Here is a 15,824-nt window from a genome sequence, read left to right on the forward strand (position 1 = left end):
TGAGTAAATTAATCTCTTTAATATAAAAAGTGTCGGTTAAATATAGAGAAAAGGATTGCAAGGACATAATGTTGATAATAAATTTTGTAGATTTTTGTAGAAGGGTGAGTACATGAGGGATTTTCATTTGGCTTAGGCCAAAATCAGGTATTAAATAAGGAGAATAAGAAAACCACATTGCAGATAAGAAGCAGTGAAATTAATTTCTCATATACACTGCTAGACCAATCTGAGAACAAAACTGACATACATAATCACAGAATATAAAAACTAGGTTAAAGCATAGCTCAAACCTGCCTAAAATTAGATGGTATATGAAATCTATCTACACCCTGTAAAAAAGAATTTCACAGCCAGTGATCTGGAACAGCTTTCTCTCAGGTGGTCCCTATACACTGGTTCCCCACTGATGACTGAGGATTAGCATTTGTTGAATGAAATGGCAAAAGAAAACATTCCTGAAGCAGTTGGGAGTTTATTTGCTTTGAGAAAACAAATTTGTTAGATCACCATAAAAAAAAAAACTTTCCCCAACATATTTAGGATCTTCAGCAAAGCCTAAAGAGGACAACCTGTGTCAAGATCCCATCTGCACTAAATAGCAGGGGTTGAATCAGCTACACTCTGAAAAAAAAATGTGGGAAGAAGCTCAAAGTAAACAACAATATAGTTGCCTATTACAGTATGGTAAAACTATCAACTTACTGTGTTTTGTGATGTTTACCACTACAAAGAAAATTTTGAGATTGGATTGTTTATTTAATATTACATGAAAATTTCCTTTAAAAAACACTACCCTATTAGCTGATGAGTAACATATTCATGGCTGCTGAGCCTAGAGAAAAACATTTAGAATACAAAACTGATGCTGACACAAAAAAGTACCCAAGTGGGTTTTTGAGAAGCAGAAACACACAGAAGTTTAATGTCTGTCACAACCAGGGAAGGTTGGTATGTGTAACCCAGGCTTACATAACCAGGGACAATTGGGAATACTTGGTCAAGCCACAGTGTACCAAGCACATCACAATTATTTTTCTTGGCTTCTTCAAAACACAATCTATGCTTAAGTAGTATCGAACAAGGATTCAGGGCATGAGTAAACACTTTCCTCCCCTTTTTTTTCTGAAAAGAGACTCTTCTATTGCAGATCAAGTGCTGTGAATGATGTCACTGTTCTGTTGTCAAACCAATTGAAAATTTCATTTGCCTTGTAGTGTTAGGCACTTGTCTGTTTAAAGTGCCTCCTACTGCTGTTGCCTAGGTTAGTGGTGATCTGTGTGCTGGCAGTGACATATACAAGTAATCTCTTGTACAAGTTTTTCACTGCCACTGAAATGCCTGAGTTATTTGCCATTACAAGTTTTCACATTATCATGGCAAAAAACCTGCAACTTACAAGGAATCCATTTTCAGGCACTTTTTCACTGACTTTCAGAAACTCTGCCTGCATAAACGCTGTTGAATCAGGCTAAGCTTGCTATCACAATTGCAATTCCAGTTGCATGCAACGTTTGTATCAGGTGGAGAGATGTAGGCAAATAACTGTCTTATTTATCCTACATCTATTTCAGAGCTTCCCAGAAGCATATGGAGCCTATGGCTCCAGAGTATTTGACAGGTCCAAAGTTTCCATTGTACTGAAATAAAATTTCTCAAATACATCTGAGATTTGGAGTTTAACCTAGCCACAGATCCTCATACACGTGATCCTTTCTTAAAAAAGAAAATACACACTCAGTGTTGGTCTCTACTTTTCACCAATGGAGCAAAATCTGGAATTAACATGGTGTGTACCATAGAAAATATGGTTTTATTCTGTGTGAGTCTCCGTCTTATTTCTTTGCCAAGCCCCTTCTCTCTATTCATTAGAGATATAAATCATGATATCTGTTAGAAGCCTTTTTGGGGTTGTCAGCAGGATTTCATATCCTTAAGGTGGAGACCATCAGCCTGACTTCGATACCATTTATGTTGCATGCAAAACCAAAATCAAGGCTCTTGTCTTTGATTCCTTGTGAAGAAACATACACTTAATTTAAGAAAACAAGCACTTGTTTTCTTAAACTAACTGCTCATTCAGTTAGTACTAAGGACTAATTGTTTCTATAAGTTTGCAGAGCCAGACCCACTTTAATGTTTTATAATATTTTACAGCTTATTTGTTATTTAAAATATAAACCCTCTGACTACACCATGATAGTATATATGGTCATTGACATGAATATACGCATTGATTAATCTATAGAAATATTATCACATGCATAAACATATTTGGTTATGGATATTAATATAATTAGATCAGCCTTATTTTAGGAAGAAATCTTTTTACTGGTGTGAATACAGTGACATAATCACACATGATAGTCATGTGCTGTAAATTGCCAGATTTTGGTCATCCAAATTGAAATGGAACAATATCTTATTAAAAAAGCAACCCAGTACTTGAAACAGCAAAAGGAGAAAAAGTGTATATAACAGTATAAAATATCTGTCTAATTTGGTGTATACTGTTATATCATGCAGAAGTGGGAAAATAATATATGCTTTTCTGGTGAAAATGTACTTTATGAAGTTTTTGCTCTAGACCACTGGGGAAAAAATTGAAACAATATATAAGTGTTATTTCTCATATTTTCTGTGAAACACAGCATATTTATTTATTAATTTGATAACGTTCTCTTGAATTCCAAAGTGCTGTAATGAAGTGATTGTAATTTTAAAACCCCCTTGCTTTTTGAGGTATTATTGTTTGTATATATCTTTTTTCCCTTTTAAAGTGTGTAGTGCCAATTGCATTACTATGTCAAATTCAGATAAATCATGATAAACAACATTTTCACAAACAGAAATGTTAACATGCTACATTCCTTTCTTTGGAAAAGTAAAAGAAATTATCACAGAAAACACATTTTAATTTAATTATGTCCATTAGGTCATTAAAGTGATGTAATGAGCATGTCAGTCCTCCTTTCATCCATAGATTACTTTAATCCTTCATGTGCTTATTTTTTTTCCCTCTGGCTTTCTTTCATACTTGCTTTGTTTTGAATTTGCATGCTGTCTGAATTATTTGTGCATGACCTCCACTTTAATTTCACATTGAATGTTTACATACTCTGAGAGATATTCATGGATCATTTATTCTACATGTGCATTTTTTTTTGTTTTCAGTTACTAAACTTTAAATATGCTTGAAATGTAAAAGTGGTATGAAACTTTCGTGACATGAGTATGCAACTATTTCAACAGATTTTCAGTATCCATCTTTCAGAAATACATATTTTAAACCACATTTTATTTCATGATTTCAAAATGTAAGGAAAGAAATTGTATTCTAAGACTCAAAATATATTCCATTGCAGAACTGGAGCCAAATGCTGGTTATATTCAATTTGAGCAATGACAAGCATATGAGATTGGTCCTTTAAATTATTTAAGAAGGTCTCTGCTGTCTTGGAGGTCATCATTTGCAAAGTCCTGTGTATATGTTCAGTATAAGAGACATTATAGGTCATTGACTGACAGCATAGATCAGTCTGCAGCTCTGTGTGCCCTCAAGAATGCCAGCTTCTTTCAATTGACTCTATAGGGACCCCATTTCCTTATTTAGTATCTGAAATAAGTGTCCCAAGTAGGCATATCCTGTTTTTACACAGGATAGTCCTGTAAGTCCTTGCAACTGTTTATGAAGTCAAAGGTTTTATCATGTAAGAAACACCAATTTCTTCCATATTTATTTCTGATTTGAATAATTACAGCAAAATATGTTGATCAACATGCAATGAAATCCTGCTTATCAGCAGAATTCCATTTCTAAATCACTTAGAACTAAAAGTATATCCAGTGAAACCTAATGCATAAATATACATCTATAAAATAGAACAAAGTTGGGGTTTTTTCATAATGCTTGAAAGAAGCATTAAAACACACATAAGAAGTTGTCAATAATGAGGCCAAATAAGATATTATGAAATCAACAGCACCTACCAGTAAAGAATTTTAATATTAATTAACACAGGGCTGAATTCACACACTATAAGCAAATCAAAAGCTTCTGCTTTCCACATTACAGCCTATTCTTTTCAGACAGCTAATTAATTCTGTGCACAGTCTGCTGTGAATAAAGATGGATGCCTTGATCCCGAAGCATGCTGAACCATCTGTAGCCCTTCATCCAAACAAGCCAAACACTACAGTTTCCAAGTAAGGAGCTGCACATTGTAACTCCGGACCTCTGGAGTCAAATTGATCCGGTCTTCAGGAGCTTTGCCTTTAAATTTCAGACCTCACCACACCTCTGATTCGTTGCAGCCACTTAGTTTGTGCTGATTTGAGTCACTACAGTTCTCTCCACTTTTACAAACTAGTTGTTTTGTCAGCATGAGTGTGACAACAATTAGACGTCCCTGTTTTTGCCCCATGCCTTTTCTCCTTCACAGTCATTCAATGACAAGCGTAAAAAGAACTTCATCTTTTCACGAAAATTCCCATTCTACAAGAGCAAGGAGCAGAGTGAGCAGGAAACAAGTGATCCAGAACGTAAGTAACCTCTTGGAGACGATGTCACATGCAGCAGCACAACAAATGGGTGACACGCATGATGCCAGTATCCCACACATCTAGGCAAATATCTGTCATAGGCAGGCAGGAGAGGTATTACTACTGTGACCAATGTATGACTGCAGTTTGGATCCAGCTTCTCCTTCCATCTCTGGAAACACTATTTTCAGAAGAATAAAGCAGTGACCTTAACTTTTGGAAGCAGAAATACGGCTCCTCAAAGTTGTTGTGACACCTGTCATAAATCCAAAATTGTCTCTCAGAAATATTCCCAGATCAGAATTGGCTCAAATAAGGCAAACATGATTTCTTTCACATACCAAAATAATTAGTTTTGAAAATATCTAATCTTTTTTTTGCCTTTGACTTTCACCAAGTTGATTTCCATTGGCAGCTTCACTGGAAGTTATAACTATTAAGGGAAACAACCATGTTAACACCTTAAAGAACTAAACTGGTTCTTGGAATGTGTACCACCACAAGCATTTATTCCTTGCTTAAATTATATAGGGAACCAGCATTATTTAAAATATTTGCTAGTTCCAAGCCCAAATATTCACTTTTTTTTTCTTAATAATTCTGTCCTAAATTTATCCAGTGATGATAGTTTCTGGAACTTTATTTATCTGGTTGTTCCTTCTTCCTCACAGCTCCAAAAGGCACATTTCACAGTCACTGCCTCTTTCTTTGGCTGAATTTCCTTAGAAATTAGGTCTAAATTCGTTTCATAAAGAAAAGGCAGGGATCCAGATTGCTCAATCAACATGGTCAGTCATGGTAGTATCCATTTCAACTCCACTGACTTCTTCCTTCCTCTTCTGCGGCTGTTCTTCCTTTCTCATTGCTCTCTCTGGGGACTTCCGTGCAGGACATCCCCGGATTAGGTGACGACGGTTATGGAACAAAGACTCTGAGTAAGTTCCCAGGAATGGTCACTGTAAACCCTTTTTTGTTTTGTTTTGTTTTGGCTTCTGTTTCTTCTCTGAGGACCCTCCACTCCTAGCATGCACAAGATAGAGTTTTATTTGTTACCCAGCTGTGAATGCCTTACAAATGTTTCAATCATTCTGTTCTGCATGACGGTATTAAATAACATACAGTGTATCAAGCAGACACTTTCACTTCTTTTGTAATAACACCTTTTGTTTCTGACAGTATATTATTGTTCCCATCATGGCAGTTCTGTAGAGTAGCATACCTAGAACGTGTTTTGCTGCCTAGACTGTTCTTTTCAGCAACAACCCCTCCCTCTCCATCTAAAGGGAAAATTAAACGTTTTAACATGATCGCATCCTGAGGAGATCAATAGAAAATTAGTTCATGCTGTTGCTTCTGCATTTTCAGCTTTTTGCATGGGAGTGTTTGTTACTTTGCTGAATTTTTAGATTAGTATTTGTTATTAATGGAAGAAGTCATTTGCAGGCTAGAGAAGATCTTGCATTTTCCAAAGCTAATTTTGGACCAGTTTTCACCATTAGCAACCTATTCTCTGTCACACAACCTGAATCAATTTTTTTTTTTCTGATGCAGCAATCCTGTCTCAAGACTTGGCATTGCAGAGTGTATAATGTGTCAGATAATTGCTCAGAAACAATTTTTCTTCCTCAAAATGTGAACCAGAAAAACTGCATAGAATGAAATATTTGCTGCTGACTTCCACATATATAGCTTTATTAAATTCTGTATCCAGAGCTAAATAATGTAAACAAAATGCCACTTGCATGCATTTGGCTACTTGTTCCTCAGTTGTTTTTCCTTTTCTTAAGCACCAAGTAATTGGAGCAAAATGTGTGTTAATGTTGCATTGCCTACTGTTTTGTGTGTGCTTTTTAATTGCAGGAATGCACATCCATGCACACAGTTTTGGAGATTATTCTGTTTCTGACTGAATTGTTGAAGGAACATTTTAATGGTTTAACTAAACGCCATGCAGTGGCTCACAATTTAAAGATGAAAGCTTTATCTCTTGTACCAGGAAGAATAGTTCTGCAAGACTGGTTTTGTCAGTGATAGACAGCAAATGTCACTGCCACCTGAATTTTAACAACTCTGTGATCATTTAAGTGTCATAGCAGCTCATTAGCAACAAATGCAGATCCTCCCTGCTACAGAAAAGTAAAATACTTCAGATCTGACAACCTTCCTGAATATGTGTCCTTACAAAGACGATAATCCATAACATCCAACCATTTGAAAGTTACCTGAATTCTGCAAATTGATATGGAACAAAGTAGCACCGAGGTGCTGTATAGGCTGTAATGCCTGTATTAATATTGCGCCTAGTTTTAAATTACTGGTACACCTCTAGACAGTCCCACCAATCCAAATTTTGTTAGTTTTCAACTCAGACATGCTTTTTAATGACAGTTCTTACTATAAAGGATATATTTTATTTTAAAATAAAGTTGTTCAGGGTCCTGTATAGCACATCATTTTGAGATAATCCTTGTTAACTTGCTATGAAATGTCTGAAAGTTATTATGCTGTTTTCTTCAAAATATGAGTAGTTGAATTTTTAAAAGCTTCTTCCTAAGCCCAAGATCAAGTTTTCCCACTACTGTTTTTTATCAGATATCATCCCTTCCCATTTTTGCTGCTCCAGTAGCCCCACCATTCTCAATCTATGAACCCTAAGCCATTAGATTAGTGCATGGAGGAAAGGCAGCACCTTGCAGAGAACTTTGGCACTGTTCCTGCCTTTCTCATTAACCCAGGGTGCTCCCAGATGTACAGCCATTATTGGCTTCTAAATGTCCTGGACCAGCTGAAAAGTTTCAACTGCCAAATGATCTTTCAGGTGCAAAGTAATCAGCATTTCTACCAGAAAAAAAAACTGTTTAATGTGATCCTGCAGACCTTCTGGAGAGCATATAGCATGGTCTTACTGTCCATAAATAGTCAGCTGACTACAGTTTTGGAATTATTTTCAATAATATGATTATAGAAACAGAACACCTGACTTGACAAACCAGAAGACTGACCCATCATGATATTTCTCATATTCATGTTCACCCATCCAGACTGGTCTGCTAAAGATTTTCAAACTCCAGGTCAAATCCTGAGGCTAGATAATATCTGGAAAAATATTTTTCTTCTTTTTTTTTCCTTAGTTTTTTAATTGGATTTGTCTTCTTTATTTTTTTCCCTTGTTTGGACAGGATAGATTAGATACAGTTACAATATTTCATACCAAAATAACTGTCATGTTAATCTGTTAATCTCTGTGCACAGTCCTGTGGGATAGTGCACAGTGATTAAAGACAGACACAGGCTAGAAGTTTAGCAGGAATAGTTTCAATGCATTAATGATGCACATCACTGATAGTGCAGAATATCAGCAGACACTTGCATTTCAATAAATTGCTCAAGACATCAAGAGAGATCTAAGTTGATCATAATATACATTGAAATGAAGTTATCAGAGATGTCATTTACTGTCTATCACAAAAAGACATCGTTTTGCCATGGCACATATCAGTAGCTAATACATACAGTCTCTTTCTGAAATGCCACAAGAGAGAAAGCTTTCATTTTATCTCTGTAAAATATCTGAGCATTTTCAGGTGATGTCACTGCACTGCTTTTATTTCTGCTCTGCATAACTACCTTTGCATGACTGTGGCAGTTCTTTTAAGTTTCTGCAGCTCTGTGGTGCTTGGTTATGTTCTTTAATTTGCTGTACTGTTCTTGCAGAACATGTTTCTTCTAATGCCAGCGATAGTGAAAGTAGCTACAGTAAGTTACTGCTTTCATTAGAGTCCTTTTATTTTGCATTGCTTGTTTTGTTTCTTTTATTTTGTTTCTCTCCTTGCAACTCTTTTGTTAACGTTAAAAAGATCACTGGAGCAAATGGCTTGGAATTCAAATTTATGACCATGTCTTGAATACAAAGCTATAAAAGAAAATTGGCAAACTTTATAAGAGAAGGGAGAAAGGTTGTTACTTATGATGTATGAGGGACATAAAACTAAACCTGGCTTTGTGTAGCCTATGCAAGTCAGGATTATTTCATTTAGTGACAGAAGTTTATTTCAGTGGGGGTGGGGGGAAGTTTCTTGATGACCTTTTAAGAGTAAAGTTACTGCACAACCATAGTCAGATCTGTAAGAGGCATCTTTTCTACAAGGTCACAATTTTTTTTGCATTTCTGCATGCCTATATGGATGGCTAAGAAACAGGAGCAGAAATTTTATTGAGCCCTTAATTTTGACAGTACAGATTTCCTAATTAATACTGCAGTCTTAAAACAAGGTAAGATAGACCTTCACTGCTTAGGCACTGCCACTGAACGTCACTGATACCATGTAGATGGGGGTCCCAACCCTGCAGCCTGATTTGCTGGGATTTACAGACTTCATGTGATCACATAACCAAGAGGCAGATTGTATGTTCTGGGTAACTCTTAGTAATGCCTATAAATTTAAAAATATCACTATTTTTTGGATATTCCGAAAAACAGGAAAAAAAAGGCATTAAATAAATGACTAGAAATGTAATAAAAGATAACTAAAATGACAGCGTGCTTGCTAGATCACCCAGTTGTTTCATTTATTCAAGCCATTTGCTTAACAAATCAAGTTTTCCACCAGTCACTCAGCACTTGTGCTAAGCACTCACATACATTCAGGTAATCAATGGTATCATACCTCATGTTTACTAGTCCTAGTATAACACAGCAGTTGAGCTCTGTTGATAAACACTGGTTTGTTTCAGCAAAACAGCTAACCTTATCCTATTCAGAAATGGTAAATTAGTTTGTATTCTCTTGTATTGAAAAGGTTTCCTTGAAAACAATTGCCAGAGTCACAAGAAAATGGTAGGCACTCTTGAATTGCCAAGATCCAATTCTGAACTGGTTTATTTTTAATGTGCCCTCCACTTGGGAGGAAAGGCAGACTTTATTTTTGATTATATTTATATTGAGATTTAACATGCTCTTTCTCTGACTTTACCATCAGAAATTAATCAAAGTCAAATCTCATCCAGACCTGAATGTTTCAGGGGGAGCTCAGGGTAAAAGCCCAGAGAAGAATGTAGATTGATGAGCTGCCCCAAACAGCAGCCTTAATAGGAGTGCCCAGCTGCAGCCAAGTATTTGGGGCATGTCCACAAAAGCCTGTTACCAAATTTAATCATCAGACAGGCGAGGTAGCCAGTCCTTCATTGGCTGTGTAATAGCTTAAAATAAAGTATGTTTTTTTAAGGTGCAAGAAAGGTAATAGAAACAATTTGGGAAAGTTAGCTGGAACACAGATACTTGGAAGAAAAAGTAGTGCTGGAGCAACAGCTGCCCATGGCAGTCACCCTCCTTCTAGAGTGGTTTCCATCTGCACAAGCTGTGCTCTCACTCCAGCAGCATCTTGTTGGCTGGATTTTCCCACACATTACTGGTATTTCCAACAACTTCTGCCTGGTGGAGAAGATGCTGGCAGGGATTTCTTCTCTGCCCACAGGATAGCTATGCCATTAAGAAGCAGAGGAAGCCCATCTTAGGTTATGCCAAATGAGGGAGGCTTTAAAATACAGAACCTGCTGCCCAAAGGGCCTGATTTCATTTGCTAAGGATTCGTTGGAGTGTGCTAACATGATATTTGAAGGCATGACCATGACAAATTAGCAGCTGTGGTTCCCACGTGGAAATTATTGTTTCCAATGGCCATGGTGGCACCTGAAGTCTAACCTGACAGTGTTCAATTTCCACCTGGCCATGGTACATCAGCATATCTCCTGTGGAGAATTAAAGTCCTCCCAAGTCCAGATGATTAGCCTTTGAATCTTCTGGCAAAGAGATCTGAGATCTGGTGTGTTGACAGTACATCCCATTGCACAGCTCATCACAGCAAATCTCCCCTAGACAAATTATGTGTCAGGAACAAACAAAAATCAGATGAGAGTGAGAGGCAGGTGGTCTGCGAATGAAATCAACAAATTGTGAGGGCTGGAGAGAAAAGAGATGAGGCCTGTCAAAAGAAGTTCTCTTTTCACTACAGTTCTCACTTTGTGGGACTGTTGAGAAAGGGTACTGCACTGTAAAAGCTTATCAACATCTCTGATGTGGGACAAATAATTACCAGACATATTCCTCAAAGATTTCCTAAAGTATTCCTCACTGCCTCCTGATTTATTTATTCCTAAGGAATGGAGGAAAAAAGGAAAAAAAAAGAAAAAAAAAAAAAAGAAAAAAAAAAAGGGAGTGCAGTGAGTATTTCTGCTATTCTTGTTTGCCTCTGGGTAGCTGGGAATGGAGCTCAGCATCAGCCACTGCCACAGAACCAAGTTTGTATTAGCTCCATTTGGACCCAGCCATGTTGCAGAATTGTTTCTCAGTGTGCTGTAGTGCCACTTTGAGGAGAGTCTGTGTGTTCAAGGTGAGGCTTGTGAGGAACACAACTACAAGTTGTTTTGCAGGGACACCATGTCTGTTGACTTGAAAACTCATCTAGCCCTCAAACTATGCACTGGTGACATAGAGCATACTGGTGACATGCAGAGGAGAAAAAAAGTAAAGCTAGAAAATTAATGGGGAGCAAATAGAAAACCACTGGAGGAATCAAGGGGTTTTCATGGGGTTGTGATCCTGTCCCTGTGCCTCCTTTCTTTTCTGTTTCCCCAGAAAATTAGCAGGAGGAAAAGGGTTGCCTGCCCCACTGCTTTCTGAGCTGTGGCAAGCTGGGGCAGAGTGGCTGGCTGAAAAGCTGCCTGGTGGAAAAGGCCTTGGGGTTGCTGGTCAGCAGCAGCTGAACCTGAGCCAGCAGTGCCCAGGTGCCAAGAAGGCCAATGGCATCCTGGCCTGGATCAGCACTGGTGTGGCCAGCAGGAGCAGGGCAGGGATTGTCCCCTGTACTGGGCACTGCTGAGGCCACAGCTCCAATCCTGTGCTCAGTTCTGGGCCCCTCACTGCAACAAAAAACACTGAGGGGCTGGGGCGCACCCAGAGAAGGCCAACAGAGCTGTGGAAGGGTCTGGAGCAGAAGTCTGATGAGGAGCAGATGAAAAGAGGTTGTAGTGAGGTGGAGTTAGTTTCTTTTCCCAAGTGACAAGCAACAGAAAGAGGAAATGGCCTTGAGTTGCACCAGGGAAGATTTAGACTAGATAACAGACAGAATTTCTCCACTGAAAACGTTATCAGGCATTGGAGCAGGCAGCCCATGGACATGGTTAATTCACCATCCCTAGAGGGATTTAAATGACATGCTCAGCAACATAGTTTAGTGTGACTTGGCAGAGTAGGACTTGTTTTTTCCAACCTAAATTATTCTATGCTTCCATGATTCTATGAAATCATCAATTCACACCTTGGCCAAAACAAAGAAAACAGGTGTGGGCAAGAAATGACTGGCAAATGCAGGGTGTTCTCCTGCAGACTTTCTCATATATCCCTATAAAAACAGGCCAGTTGGAGTCCAGAGTGAGGTGTTCTGCATTTTTCTAGTGGGTCTCTGGCAATTGTTTTAACATATTTCTCTAACTTTTGCTTCTTATGATGACCATTTAGTGAAAAGTAGCTAGTGTCAAAACCTGTACTACTTGATCATTCCTAGAACCATTCCAAACCAGCAATATTGAAGGATTCTGAGAAATGTCCAGGCTGTGACCTGGACAGTGAGGAATAGGGTGGGGGTCACAAATCAACTGGGCTTTTTCTAGGAGATATTCTGATGTGTTCATTATTTTTTTTAAAAATGCATTTCTTAAAAATTTGAGTATTTAACTGAAGTACTGCTTATATCTCCAGGGTTAAAAACAGAAGCCAGATATTTTTTTACTTCAAAAATATAATTGAAAGTCCTCCAATGTGGTCTGAAGAGAAAATTCTTTGACCACTTCTAAGCCACTAACAAGAAGTGACAAAAAGTAAACTAGATTTCTTCTACCAGTGCGGTTAACACTTGGTTTGTTATAAAAAATAAGGCTGGAGCCAACAGTGGGATATTCTTTTTCCCAGCAGATAACCTTCAGCTCCATTAATTTCAGGGCAAACTACAGACACATCTGAGACTAGAATGTAACACTATATAAATAATAGTATTTTGGGGCCAGGAAAAAATGCTGGCTTGATCTTGAAGGGGATGAGTTGCTACACAGCTGCTGCTGAATCACACAGCCACGCTCTTATGAAGTCTGTGTTGGTTTATTTGTTCCTGTTCTCAGCAGTAAAGCCAAGTTTGCAGAGTGGTGTATAAAGTCCTGGTCTAGAAAATTGTTCTTTTTGTGATAAGGACGCACACAGCCAATTTTGACTTATCCCTGGACCAGTTAATCAAACCACGATTCAAAGTTTATTTTGAGCTCTGTAACTTAAAATGTTCTGATTTGTTTTTCAAATCAAGCTTGTAAGGACAGATTTTTTACCATGGACTCATCAGTTTTTATTTTGTGAGACATGATTTTCATAATGGGCATGAATTGCAAGTCTCTCTCTTGCATATGTGTTGTAACACTCATACACATAGTTCAGTAAAGATTTTTACAGCTGTCATCAAAATTACGCACACTTTGTTGCATCTGTTTAGTCTAATTGCATAACTAGTTGTGATTGCACCACTTACCTAGAGAGGCAATACATAACTAAAAGTTAAAAATAAGGAAAAGTGATAGGAAAAAAACTTTTACCTTCTGTCAGCAAATCAGAAAGTCACTCTTCTAATGAGATTTGAAGATTCATAACAAGGTTAAAGGAGTCTTGATTATTACAATAGGTTATTGATTAATAAGGACACTTGCACTGACTCCCAGAATTACTGTATTATTCAGGTATACTCAAACTGGCACAGGTATTGAAGTCTCATTTTATACCACACAGCTGTATTGATCTTTGCCCATAGACAACTTTTGAGTCTTTAGTTCATGCTCAGACAACTGATGATCATTTTACTTATCGGATTTCCAGCCTTTCACAAATAAATTCCAAAAAATCAATCAATAAATTTCCAAAAATCATATGTTCACATAAATAGAGCCCAGCAGAGGGATTTTGAACCAAATAGAGGCTAGGATATTGTCCAGTGTAGCCTGTGCAAGAGAAATTGATTTCACCAAGATCTTGCAAATACAGTTCAGGTAATTCATACTTTATCCCAAAACCTAAATGGATGGTGGCATTAAAATAAGCCTTCTTTGATTTTAAATCCACATGAGTAACAAAATTCAGACAAGAGCTTGAAAATTAAATTATTTGGCTCATCTACAAGAATTTCACATGTATATTGATGGTAACCACCACCAATAGTCCAACCATTTAAATGAACCCAAAACTTCTCGTTGACTTTTTAAAAATCATAAATAACTTCTAGCTGTCTTCATTAGTAGTACTACTATTTTTTTATCTACTTAGATGCTTTTTCAGATTTTTTTCATTCACAGTCCTTAATAGGATGCCAAAATCTACCAATTTCCACTGCACAGGTTGCTGGATTAGGGAGGGTGTTTACATGGAGGCTGCCCCATGGCAGGTCACAGCAGCTCTCCCACCCCATTACCCACACAAGGGTGCAGGTACACCAGACCTGCGGAAGCCCTGGATGCTCTGGCAAGGCAGCAGGAAATGGGGCCTTTTTATGGGTTACATGAAAAATGCCTGATATCTAGCAGGTCTGCCATGAAACCAGGTTTGGGACTTTCACAGACTCTCTGCCATCTAATCAAAAAGGAAAAACAGAGGCATCACATTAAGTCCATTTCAGAGCTACCCATCTGAAACCCTTTAAATTCCTTTAAAATATTAAATTAAGACTCCTTGTCTGGCAGCACAGGATCTTGCTGCCCAGTTTATAGAGGTTACAAGTTATAACAAACTCCAGGTTATTCTTCTATTCCCAAGCATGAGAAAACACCAACAGGCAAACCCAGAGCAAAGGGAAGCAGGGAGTGGTCCAGAGAAAGTTCTCCAATAATTTTACCCATAAGTGTATTACATTTAGGAAACTTTCCCCTCTTTTTTCTTCCATTCCCTTATTTTATTTATTTTTTTTTCTCTTTTTGACTTGATGGGATTTTACTGTAGAACAGGGGAACATATCAAAATCCTACAGAAAGGTCTTTTTCTTTTTTTTTCTCGTTTTGTTTTATCTGGTAAATGTCATGAAGATTTTCCAGATCAATACAGCTAACCTGTGCTAATTAAGCTGTTAATGTGGGTGTTAAATGAGGCTTAGGCAAATGATAAGAGCCTGTGTCCTGATGGATTTCACACGGTGTCTTACACCTCAAAGCCCTCACAAGGTTATAGCAACCTGAACATTGATTGACTCTAGAGCTCTTCATTACACTTCATACTTTATGGACTACTTGCAGTGCTGACTGAGTGGAGATCATTAAAGAGTACCATCTGCTATAGTGAACATGCAAAACAGCCTCTGAGGACCTACAGGATTTTGTCTGGACAGTACATGGCAGGACTTTATTCACTTAGAAATTTAAGCTTCCTTAGTCCTTTTTCCAGAAAAGAAAAATAGTAGAAATGGTGCAGCTTTTCTCCAGTCACATTCCCATGTTGAGTCTGGAACTGTGGCCTGAAGATCCTTACCTCAGGAAGATGTCTGTATTTAAGTTCTTGTATATCACAGTCAGCCTCAAAGTTTCTCCGTACTTACTGCTACACTTTCCAATGGCTTAAACTTCAGCACAATTTTAGTGGTCTGGAGTATTTTTCTTTGCCTTCAGTCTGGCCACAAATACAAAAGACATCTGTAAAACAGGCTCATTTTTCTCCCTAGACCATACCTTACAGAGAGTGTGGAATTACCAAAAGCTTTAGCATGGGAACATGTCTGCCAGAGACTGGACAAAAAAGAAAGTAAAATCTGTGCTGGCTTATCAGTGCTGCTTATAAATCTGTGCCAAAGCCAAGTATTAGTCCATGGAAAGAAAAAAAAAAACAAGAACAATATTTTCAGAGTTATTGTCTATTTGCCTCCAATTGCTATTGACACTGTCACTCCCATGAGATTCTGCTGTTTCACTGCAGATGTCTGCATCTGGCTTTGCTGCTTAAATGCTGTTAGGGGACAATGGAGACAAATTCAGGCTTCTGACTTTTTCTCTCCTCACAAAGTAGACATGTAAAATAAGTCAGATGAGTCATGTCTTAGACTAAGCACTTGCCTATTTGTAGGCAGCCATTGGCTCCAAAAGGTATCTAGGGACTAGCTTGACATAAGCACTCAAGCCCCAGGTTTCTGAAATTGGTGACATGAAACTCCTGCTGTGGATCTGTTTGCTATTGAAGCAAATACCAAGTTTAAGATGGTACTTGTACAAAC

At 37.8% G+C, this 15,824-nt stretch overlaps 1 protein-coding gene across 5 annotated transcripts in view; it reads left to right on the forward strand.

Annotated features, from left to right (window-relative positions):
* LOC131571971 (disks large homolog 2) overlaps nt 1-15,824 on the forward strand; it is a 620,230-nt gene that overhangs the window by 587,853 nt on the left and 16,553 nt on the right. For 3 of the 5 annotated variants that reach the window (XM_058824784.1, XM_058824785.1, XM_058824786.1), the window contains one exon: nt 5,432-5,477. In XM_058824784.1, coding sequence (XP_058680767.1) covers nt 5,432-5,477 — 46 coding nt within the window. Of the gene's footprint in view, nt 1-4,442; nt 4,543-5,431; nt 5,478-8,256; nt 8,299-15,824 lie in introns of all 5 variants that reach the window. The other 2 variants (XM_058824787.1, XM_058824783.1) reach the window with 2 other exon arrangements.

This window comes from Ammospiza caudacuta, chromosome 2 (assembly GCF_027887145.1).
Source record: "Ammospiza caudacuta isolate bAmmCau1 chromosome 2, bAmmCau1.pri, whole genome shotgun sequence".
NCBI classification, from domain to species: Eukaryota; Metazoa; Chordata; class Aves; order Passeriformes; family Passerellidae; genus Ammospiza; species Ammospiza caudacuta.